The sequence below is a fragment of the Grus americana genome, chromosome Z (assembly GCF_028858705.1).
Source record: "Grus americana isolate bGruAme1 chromosome Z, bGruAme1.mat, whole genome shotgun sequence".
Lineage (NCBI taxonomy): Eukaryota > Metazoa > Chordata > Aves > Gruiformes > Gruidae > Grus > Grus americana.
This window is the reverse complement of record NC_072891.1, coordinates 79,578,483-79,597,801: the sequence shown is the minus strand read 5'-3', so window position 1 is coordinate 79,597,801 and position 19,319 is coordinate 79,578,483. Positions and strand designations below refer to the sequence as shown.

Genomic DNA, 19,319 nt, shown 5'->3' with positions numbered 1-19,319 from the left:
TAAAAGACAGATTTTAGGTTTTCAGGAAAAAGAGAAGGAGGAAACAAACTAAAATATGCTTATCTGAAACAAGATATGTGAAGTAAAATATAGCAATGTTTCCTACCTGTGGTAATTGCGTATTTGTAGCAAATTTAGGTAATCTAGGTCATACACTTCAGGTAATATTGCATAGAAAATGTTAAGTAGTAGTCCACCCGCTTTCTTTTACCTCTTTGCAACAATACTAAGCAAGTAATAGACTTACTACTTCTCAACACCATTCTCTATTGCAGAAAACAACAGCCAGAAGGAAACTTACGGGTAACATACAGCCTGCAAGCGACACATGGGGCATCTTTATCATATGTTAATATGAAAGGCTTCTTACAACTAATGTGCATTCTACAGAGCACGTACTTGATACTACACAGTGAAGAGTCAGAGCTTCAAGTCTGCATTGTCAGATTAAGAAAGGCTGAATGAAATTAATACTTTCAGAAAGAAAGGAAAACACAAAGTAGAGAAATACCCCCAAAAATATCTGAGCTATCTTAGAATTAATTTGGAAAACTGAGCCTGCAACATTTACAAAGAAATGTATGTTGTTGCTATTTTGTACATTAAAAAAATCCACTAATTTGAGATAAAGTTATGACAAAATGCAGACTCCTTCTGATGACAATGTTAAAAAACCTGCAATTATTCCTTTGTTTTTCAAAAATAACCACTTAAAACTTTTATTTTCTTAGTTTTAAGATCACTTTTCTGAACAAGGTTGTAAAGAGAGCGTCTGGTTGCTAGATATCAGAAAAAGGACAAAACAGATATGATCACGTCTAGCAATATCTCTCTGAAATGCAACCAAGTAGACAGTTGTATGATCAAATTATTTATTTTAACTTCCTCGCCAAAATGCATATCCCAGATTCCCTCCCTTGAATGATTTTGACACTCAAACAGTATCTCAGTACTTACTGAAAGGTTAGTGGTATTTGGAACATACTGATCCTGTTCTCCCAGTAGTACATCAATCACAGGGTGCCTCCCATTTTTTATAATTATTTTTCGCCGATTATCTTGCACAGTTGGTCTGCAAAAAGGAAGAGACATTAACTTCGATGTTTATTGTAACTGATTATTTAGAACTAAATCTGCAGGAGAGTGAAAAAATACAAATGACAAAAATTACTTTTTGCTGTCAAATATTTCTAAAGATTTCCTTGGTTTCATTCAGTTACAAAAAATAGTAGCAGATTAGATAAAGAAATTTTAGAGTATTTTCTTCATTTTTTCATTACCTGGGGCATGTTTTCCATTGTTTATGTGTATTCTAAAGAACTACTAAGAACTACAAAACAAACAAGCAGTAGCAAAACCCCCAAACTGAAGGACAGTCTGCTTTCTTCCCACCACTGTACCAACTTCTGCAAAGTGCTGCCTTTTGCAGATACACTTCATATTCTCAGAATGATCTTGCTGATGAACTGGTCCAGCCTTTTACAGCATTAAGTCCTAAGCGGAGCATGGGGAGTAAAGAAGATTGTCCAACTATGTATATTATGACTGATAACAAATTAAATAATACAAATCAAAGACCACAGTATGACAGAGCTGTAACTCTCCTATAAACATCAGCAGCTCTCATAATCTGACAGCAACTCCCAAACATATGAGTCATCAAACAATAACTGTCTATAGAAGGAGCTTTACTATCTAATTTGAAACACTGAAATGACAGTACCTTTTTAGAAATTAATATGCAAACCAGATCGATACTACTTATTTTCTCTCATCTCCAAACTGTGTAAAAAGAAGTTTTGTCTCAAATGCTTCCATCTTAGCTACAAATTTGTCTACATGTCTACTAATATAACATGTATAATTCTATGTTACATATCTCCATGTCTGAAAAGCTCCACCTTCAAGAGCTGTGTGATCTTCACAAAGCAAAAAATGCAAAAGAAGCATGATCCACTCAATTATGACTATGATTTCTTTTTGTTCTCTGCAACCTAAGTTTACTTTTTCATCACAAACTGAAGTGCAGCATTCAATAGAGAGGTAAATGTGGTTTCATGTCTCAGCAACATTTTCTTACACAAGAAGTATAATCACTCTGAAATAAGAGCAGTAATTTAGGAAGGTGGCAGCAGCTGAGAAAAAGAGAATACTGGAATAAAGCCACAGAATTTTTTTGACTGGAAATTAACTAACACTTTGGATGGACTTTAGATGGAAGACGAGACGCGAGGAGCATGATTTTTCTTGGGTCGAAGAATGATGATGCAATTGAAAGGAAAATGGAGATAAAATAAACGGCATATTAGGAACACAAAGCACTGGGGTGCAAGCTGATAATGGTATGAGTTTTTTTGCATGAAGATATTTCCAGCAGTTGTATAGCTGAGATGAAACCAATACAGACAGAATCTTAGGCCTTGGGGACAAAGAAAGGAAATTGCACCCTCCCTTTACTGAATAGGTAAGTTGTTTGGAGCTGTAATGTGATGGTCTTAAAAAGGAGGAGCACATCCTTAGAAGCACTTCCTCCTGTACCTCTCCACTTTGCATTCAAGAGAGAGATGACAGCTAAATGTTCCATTCGCCATTTTGTAATTCTGCCCTCATCTTTGGAAATAATTGCCTTTTCCTAACTGTCGAGCTTCCACACATTTAACTGTGAGACAGGATGTGGTATCAGGATGCCATAAGCCTTTCTGACTGCCTGTTCTGGTTTCAGACAGTGAGGCCTGCAGAAGTAGGGTCTCAGCCACAGTCATTCAAAAGGTCTTCCCTGCCCTGTGTTCCCACAATCAGACAATCATGTGTCATGTAGTAAGAGAGAATTAAAAAAAAGTAAAAAAAAAAAAAAGGTAAATTGCTCTGGAATGTGTAATGTTTAGTCACATAGTACCTTTCCAACTGCGTTCCTTTAACAAATTCACAGTCTGCAGAGTGGATACTCAAATATCAGATGATGATCTCTGGGCTACCTACACCAGCTAGGTATCTTTCTTTGCTGCCAGAGAGCCCGATGCCGTACATTGCCTGTGTAAAAGATGAGTCTCCCAACACAGATGCCTGGGAACTGTAAGAGGTGCTTACCTCTCTCCAATAACTGTGTGGAGCACCTGTGCTCCTGACTTCATGACTCATTTACATGCCTCAGGTGGGGCGATATGAAACAATCCTCACAATCAAAAAACATTCCTCCAAAATACTTCAATTAGTTAACATGAAAGTTCCATCTTTCCTTCAGTAGCCCTGCAAAATTAATTACTGACACCTTCCCTGCAGCTGAAGTTTCACTGAGAAGTCTTCTTCCTATGAGTTTATAAGCTCTAAGCCTCTCTTTAAAATTCAGTGAATTATTTAAACTCCACACAGTGAATTAATCAGATTTCAGTTTGTTTTCTCATCTGAGTATACAGAAATAAGCGAGCAATTACTTTAAAAGAGATTTTGATAGCAGCACACAAGATCCCAAGAGTCCAGAAGTGATCAATATTATCTTTAATGTTGTATAAATGCAGAAGCATATGTAAGTTGATTTCCCTTTATCCACATACATTTAATACATGATTTGCTGCATTTCCACAGGTCTCAAATGTTATTAATTCATATGGTTATTCCTAAGCAATTGCCTGATCACTTGCAGTGTAGCCCCACAATGACATTTAAAAAGTTACACACAGCACTTTTCAAAAGAGAGTATGTGGACTCTCTGGCCGAGGGAACAGCTGAGGACTGGAAACCAACAGCCCTTGCAGGGGTGTCCACAGTAAACTTCAGAAACAGTAAGTGCTGGCCTCTAGGACAGCACTCAGCAAGCTGAAGCAGTGGCTCAGTGAGCATCCAGTGTCTCTGGGGACACAGACATCACAATATGGAAGAAGGTACCCCAGTGACACTGACTGTTTCTGTGTGGGTGTAAGAGATGTGGGCTCATGAGGAGGAGGAAGACCCGAGTTGCAGGGTGTACACCTCAGGAGCCAGCTCTGGGCCAGCCTCTGGGGAAGAAGGACTTGAGGGTTCATGCCTCCTCACCACTGTATCGGGTCTGGCTGAGATCAAATTAATTTTCTCCACAGCAGCCCTCATAGTGCTGCGCTGTGTATCGGTAGCCAGCAAGGTGTTGATAACACATCAGTTTTTTGGCTACTGCTGAGCAGTGCTGGCACACATTAAGGCTGTCTCTCCAACATTTCTCCCCTGCTCAGTAGTAGGCTGCGGTGGGCAAGATCTTTGGAGGGGACACAGCCAGGGCAGCTGACCCAAACTGACCAAAAGGATATTCCATACCATACTACATTCCATACATAGATATTCCATACTCTCAGCAATAAAAGCTGAGAGACAGGGGGAGGAATTGGGGGCATTCGGGTTTTGGGGGTTTTTTTACAACGTTCGTCTTCCGGAGCAACTGCTATGCATACTGAAGCCCTGCTTCCCGGGAAGTAGCCAGACATTGCCTGCTGATGGGAAGTAGAGAATAATCTTGCTTTTGCTTTGCTTCCACGTGCAGCCTTTTGCCTTTCCTGTATTAAACTGCCTTCATCTTGACCCGCGAGTCTGGGGTTGTTTTTTCCATTTTATTTTTCTCCCCTCCCTGTCCTGCAGAGGAGGGAAGTGATAGAGTGGCTTGGTGGACACCTGGTGTCCAGCCAGGGTTAAACCACCACAACTGCAGAGAGCAGCGGGGACAGCGTTGGCACCACCAGAGTCACAGGCTGCAGTACCCCGTCTTGGGCAGAGGGAGGTGCACAGTTCATCAGATCTAACACATCTGGCATCATCACTGCTCTGGAAGCTGGCATTAATATTTACCTATTATTTACCTATTATTTACCCGAAATACATCTTCAAAACATACCTCATACACCTTAGAATCTTAGGTATTAGAAAGACATTATAAATTCAGACCTCGCTGAAAAAAAAAAAAAAGAGGAGAAAAAAAATTTCCGTGCAAAGTCCAACATATATTTATGTTTGTGAGATATTATCTACCAGACTCAGGTCAAACAATAGACAGACAAACGTACGTTGTCAAATTCGAACTGCAATGTTTACAGATTTGCATTAAGCCCAGAACTGTTGCTTTGCAAAATCAGATTAAGTTGAAACTACAGTAAACAATTTTAATAATGCATTTTATCATAGTCCACATATTAAATCAAATTTATTTTAAATGCTTTCTTATAATTCCCTATAAAATCCTAAATAAAAATTAAAAATTTATTACCTGCAGTAGTCTCCTTGTTTAGCCACCTGGGCCAATGAGAACAGACAGTCGATAGTTGCTAGGTGACCAATCGCTTTAGACACAGGGTGATAATGTTCACTGAAATGGCTATACCAAAACAGGGAAAAATAGCAGGAGGAAGAAAAGAGAAAAAAATAATTTCATACAGATACAAATGTACTGTCAAAACATACCCCATGCATGCTTCTCACAGGGCTCCTACAGCCTTTAAATTACTCTGAATTCAAATCTCCCAGCAGTGTATTAACTTACAATATGAAGACACAATCTTAATCAAGGCGGACTTCATGCTCCCATTGTAACAGTGAATTATTTTTAAACACAAAAAGAAGGCAAAATTAAATTCATTAGGTAGCATATAAAGGGTCTGCAGTTGATCCCTGCTGCCAAAATGAGGTCTATAAAAATGCTACTGTTTATCACAGTGGCAACTGAATCCCAACTGCCAATTCACTTCAACCATAAGTTACTGTCAAAAAAAATAAACTAGAAGTGCCTGAACACAGGACTTGTCTACGATTTCAAGAAAATATGGTATCTACAACTGAAAATTCAAGAATTCAGCATCCATTTATGGTATAGCTTCCCCCAGTACAATAATGACATTACCAGGAGAACACAGATTTCAGTAAAGTTCATCCTCATAGTCCTCAAGGATTCCTTTTTTTTCCTCTCCTAGTCTCAAAGATACAACAATACAACTGGAATATGAAACCAGTAGGGGAACAAAACTTAATAAATAAATAAATGGAAGGCTGGGGAGGAAAAGCACTTTTCTATACACAGGTCTTTCCTTGTTGTATGCTGCGATCATACACCACTATTGAAAACATCAAAATGAACATGAAAAGCAGCAGATCTAAGTGAAGAAAGGTTAAAATAGGTCTACTCAAACTTATACGGTTAATATAGCGACAAAAAATATTTAACAGAACTATTTTTATAGCATTGGAAAAGCAACATCTGGAGAAGGGTGAATTGGAATGTTTTTCTAGTTTCTACCAAATTTACAGAATTGCTGGCTTCCTACTAGGAGGCAAACCTTGGTATCAGTTATGTCCTGTGAGACAACTTCAGAAGGAACTTGTTAAGTTTTTGCAGTAGGAAAAAAAGCACAAGTGAAAGTGAGTCAATTATAATTGTAACACGTGAAGAATAATTTCGATGTGTCTGTAACTCATGGAAGTAAAACAATAATTGATAACCAGGCTCCTGAAAATCAAAGGTGTTCAGAAGTGTGAGAAATATATTTGAAACTTGACACACACAAGTCTACGGGGCCAGATGGGATCCACTCCAGGGTACTGAGGGAGCTGGCGGAAGTGCTCTCCAAGCCACTTTCCATCATTTATCAGCAGTCCTGGCTAACTGGGGAGGTCCCAGTTGACTAAAGGTTAGCCAATGTGACACCCATCTACAAGAAGGGCCAGAAGGAAGATCTGGGGAACTACAGGCCTGTCAGTCTGACCTCAGTGCTGGGGAAGGTTATGGAGCAGATCATCTTGAGTGCTGTCACGTGGCACATACAGGACAACCAGGTGATCAGGCCCAGTCAGCATGGGTTCATGAAAGGCAGGTCCTGCTTGATTAACCTGATCTCCTTCTATGGCAAGGTGACCAACTTAGCAGATGAGGGAAAGGCTGTAGATGATGTCTGTCTGGACTTTAGTAAAGCCTCTGACACCATTTCCAACAGCATTCTCCTGAAGAAACCGGCTGTTTATGGCTTGGACAGGTGTATGCTTCACTGGGTCCAGAGCTGTGGTGAATGGAGTTAAATCCAGTTGGCAGCCAGTCACAAGCGGTGTTCCCCACAGCTCAGGACTGTGGTCAGTTCTCTTTAATATCTTTATCAATGATCTGGACGAGGGGATCGAATGCACCCTCAGTAAGTTTGCAGATGACACCAAATTGGGCAGGAGTGTGGATCTGCTTGAGGGCGGAGGGATCTGGACAGGCTGGATCCATGGGCCAAGGCCAACTGTACGAGGTTCAACAAGGCCCAGTGCCGGGTCCTGCACTTGGGTCACAACAGCCCCAGGCAACGCTACAGGCTTGGGGAAGAGTGGCTGGAAAGCTGCCTGGCAGAAAAGGACCTGGGGGTGCTCGCTGACAGCCGGCTGAACATGAGCCAAGAGTGTACCCAGGTGGCCAAGGAGGCCCACAGCATCCTGGCTCGTATCAGAAATACTGTGGCCAGCAGGACCAGGGCAGTGATCGTCCCCCTGTGCTCGGCACTGGTGAGGCCGCACCTCGAGTACTGCATTCAGTTTTGGGCCCCTCGCTACAAGAAAAACATTGAGGTGCTGGAGTGTGTCCACAGAAGGGCAATGAAGCTGGTGAAGGGTCTAGAGCACAAGTCTAGAGACGCACAAGATGAGGAGCGGCTGAGGGAACTGGGGTTGGTTAGCCTGGAGAAAAGGAGGCTGAGGGGAGACCTTCTCGCTCTCTACAGCTACCTGAAAGGAGGCTGTAGCCAGCTGGGGGTTGGTCTCTTCTCCCAAGTAACAAGCGATAGGACAAGAGGAAATGGCCTCAAGTTGTGCCAGGGGAGGTTTAGATTGGATATTAGGAAAAAATTCTTCACTGAAAGGGTTATCAATCACTGGACCAGGCTGCCCAGGGAAGTGGTTGAATCACCATCCCTGGAGGTATTTAGAAGGCGTGTAGATGTAGTGATTAGGGACGTGGTTTAGTGGTGGATTTGGCAGTGCTAGGTTAATGGTTGGACCTGATGATCTTAAAGGCCTCTTCCAACCTAAATGATTCTATGATTTTAAAGATCCTTTGGCTAAACAGTCAAATAACTCCATTCAAAACTCTGATCTGAGACAAACAATTCTTCTGTATCAGTTGTGAAGAACACTAAAACTCCCATTACTCTCTAGCAAACAGACTCATAGTCAGTTGCATCGTTAGTGCAGAAAATATAGGGGTATGGATAATCACACTCATCCAAGTGGCTGCCCAAACATCCTGAACATTCCTAACTCGAAAACTGTAAGTACCATTGCAACCGTACTCAATTTATCATTCTTTTTTTTGTAATGACACACTTAACAGTGAAGCCATACTCTATCTCAATTCATACTAAAAGTGAATTTGGTTAGCTCATATAATAAATTCTTTTCTCATCTCAGTTACACTGTACTTCAATAATATAAGTACTAGATTCAATTTCACTCATTAGTTCTCAAATTTTGAGAGCCACTTCATATATTTAATAGTGTATTTTCATCAAAATTTTAAAATCCAGAGACATCACTGCTGGTCTCAGGACTCAGTCTGCAAATGTCTTGCCTTCAAATGCTTTAAGTTGAAGAACAGTATTTTAATGTGGGCAACATAATTGAATTATCAACTTTTTTAAAAACTTTTTTCCTACTTATAAAATAAAATAATAAATACTGAGTCTATTTTGTAAACTCACTCTAAAAAGTTTAGCCATTCAGCATTGCAGTCAAGGACTAGCTGCTCCCGGAGCTGATTCAGATGTTTGTAATTTTCTATAATAAAAGGAGAGTGGAAACGGCTGACAGCTTTTGTGCTGGAAGACAGAGAAAAGCCAAATAGGAAATCAAGGTTACTAAGCAATCAGTTACACCATCTATATGCAAAATTGGACTAGTTTTCTTACTCTCTATGAGCCTTGAAAACGGATGTTAAAAACCCAGTTCTTTTATTGTGGTACCAAAATCTATTTATGCCAATGATCTTTATGTGAATGCCAATGTGAATAAAGTGATTGGCTACTGTACCACTGCCCATTCAGAAAGCTACATTTTTCACAATGTAGTATGTATTGCTGAAGTTTTTGCATTTCACAAAATTCTGTTCAGCAATACACTGCACAAATGGGTGACTTTTGTGTGACTGGTTGCATATACAATGAACTCCGAGAAAAAAATTCTACTTTAAAACAGAAAATTTCATGATAAACCTACTAAATAATAATGATAATAATAAACTTACTAAATACAGATTGTCTTGCATGGGTACTAGTTTCCATTTGGGGCACTTGCTCTTTATTTATTTGTTTTCATTAAGGACTCACTTTGTCATTCCCAGGCATTCTTTTACAAAATCCAGATTAGCTGAAATTTTTCCTTCATCACCTTAATTCTGTCTAATCATTTAATACTGAATTCTTGACTAAGTGAATAGTACATTACGTCCAGCGTTCACCTTGATTATGCCTATTTCTGATGAGAGGTGTCTGTACTTACACATTATAACATTAAGGTATTAAACCTGTTTAAATAATAAAACAAATGACTGAAAAGAAAAAAGTCAATTACATAATTCAGTCCACCTCTGTTTCACCTACCAGAAAAAGCATCCAAAACTATCTAAAGTCATGCTTACATAACACGAAGTACCAAAGCAAGCAAGCAAAGCTTGTCTGTATGAATAAATAAAATGACATTTTAAATACACTAAGTTTATTGAGATGCACGGATATTTTGCACAGCTACCTTTACCTTTCTGAATAAGAACAATCAAAATTTTATGAAAGATTTTTATTTACAAACTACAGGCACAACTGAATCAAGACCGTAGTTTTGACACCAATACATGTACTTTGAAAGATTAAGCAAGTAATATAGTGCATTAAGGATCTACCATGTAAAAATAAATGTTTTAAAAATTCCAGGTTTTCAGTTTGATTTTGTTCGCTTTTAAGCAAAACTTGTTATGGCAATAAATTAACGCAACAATTTTGGTTGGTTGGTTTTTGGGTTAAAAAAAATAATCAAACCACAAACACATACATGAAGCTATGAGAATGTGTATGTAATTAATTGTAAAACCAAAATACCACATACCACTTTTTTTTTCTTATATAATAAAATAGAACAAACTTCAAAGACATTTTACATACCTACTAACCATAACCCAGTCAGATGGCACAGATGATTTATGGGAATTCTTGACTTCTATCATAAACTAAATAAACAGAAATGTAATATTACACATCATGGAAAGTTAGGAAGGCTACAGAACCATAATCATCATAAATCGAGAAATCTGCATGCATCAGAGGAAAACCATATTTAGCCTGAAGAGACTGAGCAGACCAGAAACTAATGTTCTTTTTCCCTGGAAATGAGGGTTATGACATACACATTTTCTGCCAAAAGAGCAACTCCTACCCTGAGCTGTTCTTGTGCCCTATCATGTTGCTGCTGCATCTCTGCACTTCCATTCCTCCATCCACTAAGATGCTTTCCTCACCTCTCTCTTATCAAGACAAAACCAGACTAAAGCTAGTAAGTCTTGCTTACCTGATCCTGACCAGGCCTTGCAGAGAATTCAGCATTTGCATGGAGTCTACACTATATACCACATGTACTGAGGCTACTCCTTATCATTGAGATGTGCCTTCCTGCCTAAGGATCAGTGATTCATACTGAGCCACAGTTACCTACAACACTTCACAGACAATAGCTCAAAATCTTAAATGCTAGCACCATATCTACAGTAACTTGCTTCAAGTTTGGATCAACTTGGAGTCAGAAAGGGAAGGAACAGGGGAAACCAGCAGTAATGGCAACAGGCTCAGTGCAGTGAAATTTACACTATGTGTTTGTTGCAGTATTTTATATGATTCATGTCAGTTATCTTTGTAACACCAGCCTGAGATCCTGGATGTCAAAGAATTGAGGCATTCACAAATAAAAGAATTCAGATGGAAAATTAATTTCTAGTAGAGATTACATTAATCCAGACTCTGATCACCTTTACAGAAAACCACAAAACTCTCATCTGACAAAGTTTTCCCATTACAATGGGATACTGATTTAGATAAAGCCTTCCACATCTCACCAGAATAGTCAGCAATCACCTTCGAGTACAAACAAGAAGCATAATCCTAACATGAGCACAAGACTCCTAGCAAGGACATAGTGCACTAGTTCTTAATTTACCCAAGACACCACCAAAATATTTGGTACTGTAGAAACTCTGAAGTTGCATAATACACAAGACAAGAAAATGGTTAGAAGCAGAGATCTGCAAAGATTTGAAAATGAGTCAACTGCTGCTGCTACTAGTGGTGTTGCTGTTGTGCTGCTATTACAGTTTTTTCTGAATTTTATTTCAAAATAATTAAATATGCTGTGTTTACCGAAGGAAGACAGACAATAATACCACATTAGTGTCTATGCTAGGTGACTAACTGAATTCAAAACAGCCTGACACAACCATTTCAATTGCCTGGTTTGATTGTGTGGCTAGTGAGAACAAGTAGAGAGGTTGCAATCTTCTTCAAAAGCATTTGGTTTTTCATCCTTTAATTCTTAGCCCTATTAGATAAATAATTGCAGTATTAAATAAACTGGGCCTGAAGCACTGCTTATGTCATGCAGGAAGCAAACATTTGCCAAATATAGCAATTTCTCTCTAAATCCTGCCTGAAAAGAATAGCAATGCTATCACTATCTGGACAGCTTTCTGTCCTGTTTAGTGCACATTACAAATTACATTAGAGGTCTGGAAACAAAAGATAAGATAGATACGGGTGTAACCTCATATTTTGGAAAAGGTATATGTCAACTGGATCTTAATCAGGAACTTAACAAATGTAAGTTAATAAACTGTGGGCTGACTGAAAATCTATGTATTCATAATCACGGGTTTGGGGGCACATATGAAGGAGCAAATAGTTTGATTTATTTCCTCCCCCTCTCCCCCAAGAAGGTCTGTTCCCTGAACATGTTCAGAGTGGGGAAGATACATAGAACAAGTTTCCTGGCAGCTTCTGTTTCTTCCAGAACCAGCAAACCATAAACCTGCTTCTGCCCAGGTCTGTTGTGAAGAAGTGCTTGAACACTACATCTATCAGAGTGCTACAACGATATAAGAAGAATATACCATACAGATCTGAGGAAGAAAGAGCTCAAATCTTGTTATGCCTATGCTCTGCTTCTCCCATACAATTCCCTTTCCATTACTTCCAGTCCTTTAGTGTCTTTCCTTGCCTCACTGACCATCTTCTCTAACCCTTCTTCTACTACCTCTTTTGATATCTCTAAAATACTCGTACCAGATGTAATTAAATACAGAGATCCATAACCTCTGCAGCTCCTTTCATCAATTTATCAAGATAGATCTCTTTGTCTGCAATGGTTTCTGAGCCATCCCCTATTATACAGGCCCTCTCTCAAATGTGTGTGTAGTGACTGGTAGTTTCTGAAAGTCTCCTGTCCAGTTCACACCTGACTACTTCCTCTGATCCTCTCCTATCTTTGATCAATTATTCTCTTCTTTCCTTCACGCACGTGTCATCATCCACCTCTTAAGCCTCTCTGAGAGAAAACTTTCAAATTCAGGGTCTTCCCTTCCTCACACAATACTCAAATGCACTCTTCCATGTTTCCTCTTAGACTTCAGCATCCTTGCTGACAGTCTCCCCAACTCTTTAACCACGTTTCCTATTCTCAACCTCATCATCAAAAGAAGTATCCACTTCAGGTCTTTATCAAACGCTGCTCTCTCTAATTCATCCCTTCTCACATTCTCTCTCACTTTCAGCATTGCCTGTCTGCTCCCTGCTGTGTCTCTTGGGTCTTTCTCAGCTTCCTAGGTTCTCAATGGGACAGTGGGCTGCTTCCAGCTTCTCTCCCTGTCCTCATTGACTCACCTCTTTCACTCACAACTCTCACACAATTTCTGAACTCCTTTCTTCTCCCCATTTTCCATGGAGTTTTCCCCAGGCTTCCTACTCTCACTTCCCAAAGGACAATGCTGAACAGTGCTACCTCATAGCTCCTTTCAGTTCCCCAAAAATCTGGCAGGATCTGTCGTCTCTTTTTTTTTTTTTTTTTGCACTGAACTTCTCAGCTCGTTGGAGCACAGCCTGCCCACATTTGCACAGCATCTAGCAAACAACAGCTACAGTCCGCCACCAGTGTTTTTCAGAATTAAAAGTAAGATGACATTTATCACTCTTTAATACTGTTCCTCTTTTCTCCCATCTTTCAAATTATAGTCTGAATCAGTACTTACAAATCATTTTACCATTCTTCAAAATTAACCTAAAGCTGTGCTTCCTGTTTTTCTGAGAATATTTCAGGACTTAATAGCCACATAATTAACCCTGGAAGTATGCAAGTGCTTTTACATATACAAAAAAGGAAAACATTACTGAACCAAATTCAACTGCACTAATGTGGTTTTATTATTTAAATCACTAAAGTAATTGATTTAAAGAACAGTGTCACAGTGTCTCAAAAACATTCTTTAAAGTTGTGCAAATATAGTCAAATGACCTCATCAAGTACCATACTACATGAAGAGAGTTCTAAAAGCCTAACTTTTAAGCTATTTTCTAGACAAGCAAGGGTACAGTCATACATAATAGATACCATATTACCTCTTGACCAGAAACTGTAACGTACTCTGCAGAAGGATTCTTAATCTGTTTACGAATGTCCAGCAGATGCAATTGGATTTTAGAAAGCACATCCAGGATCTCCTCCTTTTTCTTTCTGATGACAGGGAAGTCTGTAAGGTCCTTGAACAACTGGGTTTTGTCTCCAGTCCTATCCATAAGAAGCATAAGATGAAATAATGGTAAAACCAAAGACACGTTCCCCGGTTCTACTGGCTGTGTCCATATTTTTATTCGATATTCTCATTTATTTGTTATTCTCATTTGTTTCAACACTAGCTTCACTCCCCTCTGAATACAGTTTTTCTGTTATTTAGTCACAGTATGGCACATTTACCAAAAGCTGCCATACATACTCCATAAATAGAAAGTAACTTTGTATACAAACCCTAAGAGGCTACACCAAGATGGCCCCCTCCTCAATGTATTCAAAACCAATCTATTCTTGCTCTTTTCTACTCTATCACATTATGCTCGCTCTTCTGTACCAAACCCTGCTACCTCAATTTTTTTGTCGTCTCTCAGTGTGCATCCTGCAGTTTTATGTTTGTTCTCCCTCAGCTGAGCAGAGCAAGTAAAGGAAGCACAAGAAAGATTATTCCCTTCTGGCTCAATCCATAATTCTGGAATGCAATTGCTGCCCCAACTTGGAGCATCCCAGGTGCCGACAACACCTTTATCATGATTAAATGTGAAGCTCTAGATAATTTCTGCATAACGTGAACACAGATTTTTGACGTATTTAGAATTTGGCCAAATTTAGGCAGATTTTCATGAGGATTACAAAGAAAAATCCATCTCACAAGGCTTTCATCACAGCAGATGTCATCAGGAGTTTCTCAGAGTAGCTTCCTTCTTTTCTCAAGAAAAGATTAACCAGAGCATTTTTTAATACATGCAAAAAAAATGCTCTTTTCTAGTCTCAAAGTCAGAAAATGACAGAATTGTTTTGGCTGTACTATCTCAGCTCAGGATTGAAACCTGAAACAGACAATGCCATTCAAATGTTTAAAACTGGGAAGCTGAACTAGCTATTAAAAATACGGTTGTCATAAAAAATAACAAAAATTTAACTTACCCTAATAAATATCAGGCAAACAATAAAAAGTAGTGCAATCAGCCCTAAATTAATTGGAATATACATTTGTATTTTAGAGCAAATACAAAACTATACCAGTTAATTAGATAGTTACCTTGAAATCTACTATTTGGAGAGCAAGTAGTTAGCAAACTGAAAGTAATAAAACATGGAAGTAATAGAAAGTCTAATATTCTACCTACTCCAATACCCCTTTGCCTGAGAATGAAACTACAACCGGAGCCAGTGATGACACAGGTAACACAATGCTGTGCTTTGATTTTGCATTACATAGACATAGTTGTTATATAAGTGACAGTAAAGATGCCATTTGAAAATATAATGCTAAATTTTAGAAACGATTTTGTGCTAATTAGACCTGTTTCCATGGGAATGCAAGGAAAAAAAAGATCACTAGTAGCCAACAGCTGATTATGGAGACTGTCACTGCTATGTGATGCCTACCAAAAATTTTAAAGTTGACAGTTTTAAAAAACGCCACAAAACCCAAAATCTCGAACTCCTCCTAAAAAACCCTGGAGCAGAGGGATACTTTTGAAAACCACTACAAGATTTATCCACACCACATAATAAAAATAATACGATGCAGTATACATATATGTGTGCAAATGTGTGTGTGTGTTCATGTATGTTTATAAGTAGTTGTCACGATTTCAATGAAATGAAGGTTTTTGAGTACAAATAATATTGCCACACAAGTCTGAGATAAATAAAGGCCAAAAGGTAAATTATTTTAGTCATCTTGAATAAATGCAAATAAAATAGATGCAATCTGCAGATCAGTGATGATATCTTCTACTTATACTATTGTATCTTAATTTGTATACTATTCTAGTCATCATCAACACAGTGACAGAAAAAAAAAAATTTAAACCTACCTACAGTAAATCTGGTGTAAGGAAGATACAGCCTGTTTTGTCATAAACTGCCACAACTACAGCTGGATATCATGCATCAGCAGAAATCTCATAATCCCACCTGTCCAATGGGCATAGGAAATATTTCTACCCTTCTCAACTTCTAAATTTATACACCTTGCATCTGTTTCTAATTCAGAAGCAAATAAAGTTCTAGGCTTTAATTCTTAAATTTCTTTAATTTTAAGTCTCAGTTGGAGAAAGATAAAAAAGATTTTATAAATAAATCAGAAGTTTATTTTTAGCTGCCCCCATATAACTACACACTAAAATATATACCACATCTTTCATCAAAGAATCTCCAGGTATATCACAGTCAATTACATCTCATAATATTACACATGAGGAAATATTCAAAGTTAAATGAAACTTGCTCATAGTAGGGAAGTTTAAGATGATCTAGATGATACTTATTTTGTGTTCTGAATGTCCTCTCAACATGTTGTGTAAACAAATACTACACTGAAAGGAGACCAAAAACCTGCGAAGTCAAGTGCTCAGAAAGGTTGGCTATGCAAGCCAGACTGCCTCTGTGCCTAGCACCATGACAGAACCCTTTTTAGAAGATTTTATACTGCTTTTTTAATGAAAGACAGTGACATTTACTGGCCACAAGGTATTCCTCCTAAATCCTGTCCCCTGAGAGGTTTTTTAACACATCCCTCCCTTACTGAACTCATGTTCTTGCTTTACTCTTCTGCATTTTAAGACTCCTGCCTTCTTCCTGTGGTTAAAACTAGGATCTATGGCTAACAATGGAGGCAGCAGTTCTTCAGAAGAAATAGTACACAACAAATTATTTCAAGATACTCTCCCTTATAATGCATATTTACTCCAATTTAGCATCTTCTTCCTTTGTCTACAATTTTTTTCTTGCACCAACAAAGGACAGAATTAAGATAAAAAAGGGCAGACAGCCTCCATACTTTCAGCTCATGTCTCCAAGACTACAGGAAGGCAACTGCAGGGAAAAGCCTGATCACACCCAGAGCCTGAGGTAGGTGCTTGTTTAGTCATTCTCTAGAAGGAGTCCATGAGCAGGGCACTAACCCCAGAAATGCTCTGAGGGGGTACAAATCACACAGGCTACATGGAATCTGCAGAACTATTAAACTTCATATTCTCTGTCGTTAGTGAGCATGTAAATATATTTTTAAAAAAGGATAGAGGAGTATTCAAAGCTTTGATGACTTTTCAGAAAAATAGTAAAAGGCATATTCCTGACAGCAAAGCAGCCACTCTGCTAAAGGTCAAGTCTCTCTTCAAAAGGAATAGCTTCTCTATTTAAAAAATTAATTTCAAAAGTTGTTAAACAAATTAACATGAGCAAAACATATTTTGCTCTATATTCATTCCGCAAAGCAGCTGAAAAACTCAAAAAATTATTCAGCCTGAGGCAGACACCCACTAGGCAAAATACTTGCTTGCCTGGTTTAACCTTAAAAGAAGAATAAAAGCTGTAGAAAACCATAACCTCTGATTTAACTATAAGCAACCTGTACATACATAAATACAAAACAAAAAATAGAAAACTAAGATGTGTAATTCACATAACTGAATACATTTAGTCAGTGAGCCTATGAGGCATGGAAGATTAATCTATTTTCTCTACTTACTTGGCTGCTTCTTCATTAAGGATCTTTAAATAATGTTTTACTGGGGAAAGAAGTTCTGGGATTTCCAACAATGCATTTTGTAATAGAGGAGTTTTCACATGAGAATGTATGACTGGAACAAGAGCTTGAATTTCCAAATCCAGACGAGACAGGGTGCTGAGTATCAAGAAGAACTCTTGGGTTGAGCACTGAGAAGGGAAGCAATGTCTAAATCATTATAGTGCTGTATATGTTCATTAAATCCTACAGGGTTATTTTGCTTTTTGAAAATGAGACAAAATACAGTTAAAATGAATGAACTGTAACACAATTGCATAATCTTATCACATTCATGAGGTTAATAAAGCATGCTAATTGTTTTAACCATTGCTATTAACAATCAGTTGAAAGTTGATCTACATTATTCCTGTTGCTGGATGGAGGTGTGTAATGCATATGCAGTAGACAAATAGCAGAAAAATGGGCTAATAATGTGCAAAAAGCAAAAACACAGGTTGAGTAATTTTATGAGTACCACTACTTGTCCATATGGACCTGTGCATCTATGTGCTGTTATCTGAATCCACAGGCTGCTGTTTTGGCAAGACAAGGTTTGGAAAGACAAGGTCAGGCACAGAGAGGGAGAGTCTTGGAACAAGAACACAGAAAAGAAAAGAAGAAAAGCCCCCAGAAAGAGAAAACCAGCAGTCATTGCTTAAAGTGCTTGTAGCTATTGCCAGCTTCAGCCTCTGGCTGGTTACTCCCAGGTCTATGTGACGAGAAGACTAAGGAGAACACACTAACGTGGTCTTTGTCTTTCATCCTCTCCTTACTACAGAGTTATGAAAGAGATTTTTCTGTTTCAGGCAGATAGCCAGGGTATCATTGAAAGGGAATCTCCCACATTGGAGCCAATAGCACATAGCACTTTCAGAGCTTGCTTCATGATATCCACAGCGTAGGAGCACGTTGGTTCCCTTAAAGCAGCTTCTCACCAAAAGCAGTGAAACGCTTCTCTCTCTCTTTTTTAACCATTAATATTGCTTCTGATGCGGCTCAAATATTTTGCTGTTAGATTCCAGACACTCTTCAACTTCAGCAGAGTTTGCTACCTTTAGCTCATTTTCAAGCACTAGTCAAGATTTTGCAAGCAGTTAACAACTCTAACAGAACATTCCACCTCCTGCCACACTCCTAATCCTCTCCACTCAGTTGTCCCATTCAACTCTCAGTTACCTACAGAACTTGTGCCCCACCTATAAATTAGGTAATACTGATAACATAATGGTCTTTATAGACATAAGTTTGCATTTCTGCTACACCATATTTGCATACCAAATGGAAACCCGGTCCTATGAGACACTTAATGCCTTCAAATCCTGCTGAATTCAGTGGCACTCCAGGACACTTCCATTTCAGAAGGTTTGAAAAAAAGCTGCCCATAAATAATTATGCCGATATTTTTTCATATTTTACTGATCTGTAGAAACATTCCTCCTTCAGTCTTCTGAACTTCTCCCATTGGTCAACTGGCAACACTGAAAAGGCATTTATTTTCCTCACCTAAGGATGCAGGGAAGGGGCAGGATATACTGAATGCTTCTACTATAATATTCTTCGTATGCTGCATTTGTTGAATCCTTCTCCTCCTCCTATTTTTCTTGCTCCTACCCACACAACATACAGTCTAGAAATTAATTTCTGGTCAGTATTTTGTGGTTTTGTGGTGATCAGCACAACACTGATTACAGAACATGTAGGCTTCAGTGAATCACTATTTCATAAAACACATCTACATTTTTATTCTGTCATCCCTCCTCTTTCAGTTTCTCCCTAGAGGTAAACTTTTGTTTCTCTTTCCTTCCCACACCATCATGCAAGAACTAAGACAATTCTCTCATCAATTACACTGTAGTTATTTCTCCCAAATAACTTCTGTACTCAAACACAGAAGCAAATATTAACAAAAATGCTGGACTGGAAGGGAACATTTTCTCTCCCTCCCTACATATGTAAACCCTAAAATAAGTTTGCTCTATAATACCTACTAGCCCTTCAGAACACGAAGACT

At 38.5% G+C, this 19,319-nt stretch overlaps 1 protein-coding gene across 3 annotated transcripts in view; it reads right to left on the bottom strand.

Moving 5' to 3' along the window:
- The window catches only part of MSH3 (mutS homolog 3), a 122,951-nt gene that overhangs the window by 30,537 nt on the left and 73,095 nt on the right, over positions 1-19,319 (bottom strand). For all 3 annotated transcript variants that reach the window (XM_054809559.1, XM_054809558.1, XM_054809560.1), the window contains 6 exons: positions 17,270-17,457; positions 13,620-13,788; positions 10,128-10,192; positions 8,676-8,792; positions 5,225-5,332; positions 958-1,072 (listed from right to left, as the gene is read on the bottom strand). In XM_054809559.1, the coding sequence (XP_054665534.1) occupies positions 958-1,072; positions 5,225-5,332; positions 8,676-8,792; positions 10,128-10,192; positions 13,620-13,788; positions 17,270-17,457 (762 nt within the window). The remainder of the gene's footprint in view (positions 1-957; positions 1,073-5,224; positions 5,333-8,675; positions 8,793-10,127; positions 10,193-13,619; positions 13,789-17,269; positions 17,458-19,319) is intronic.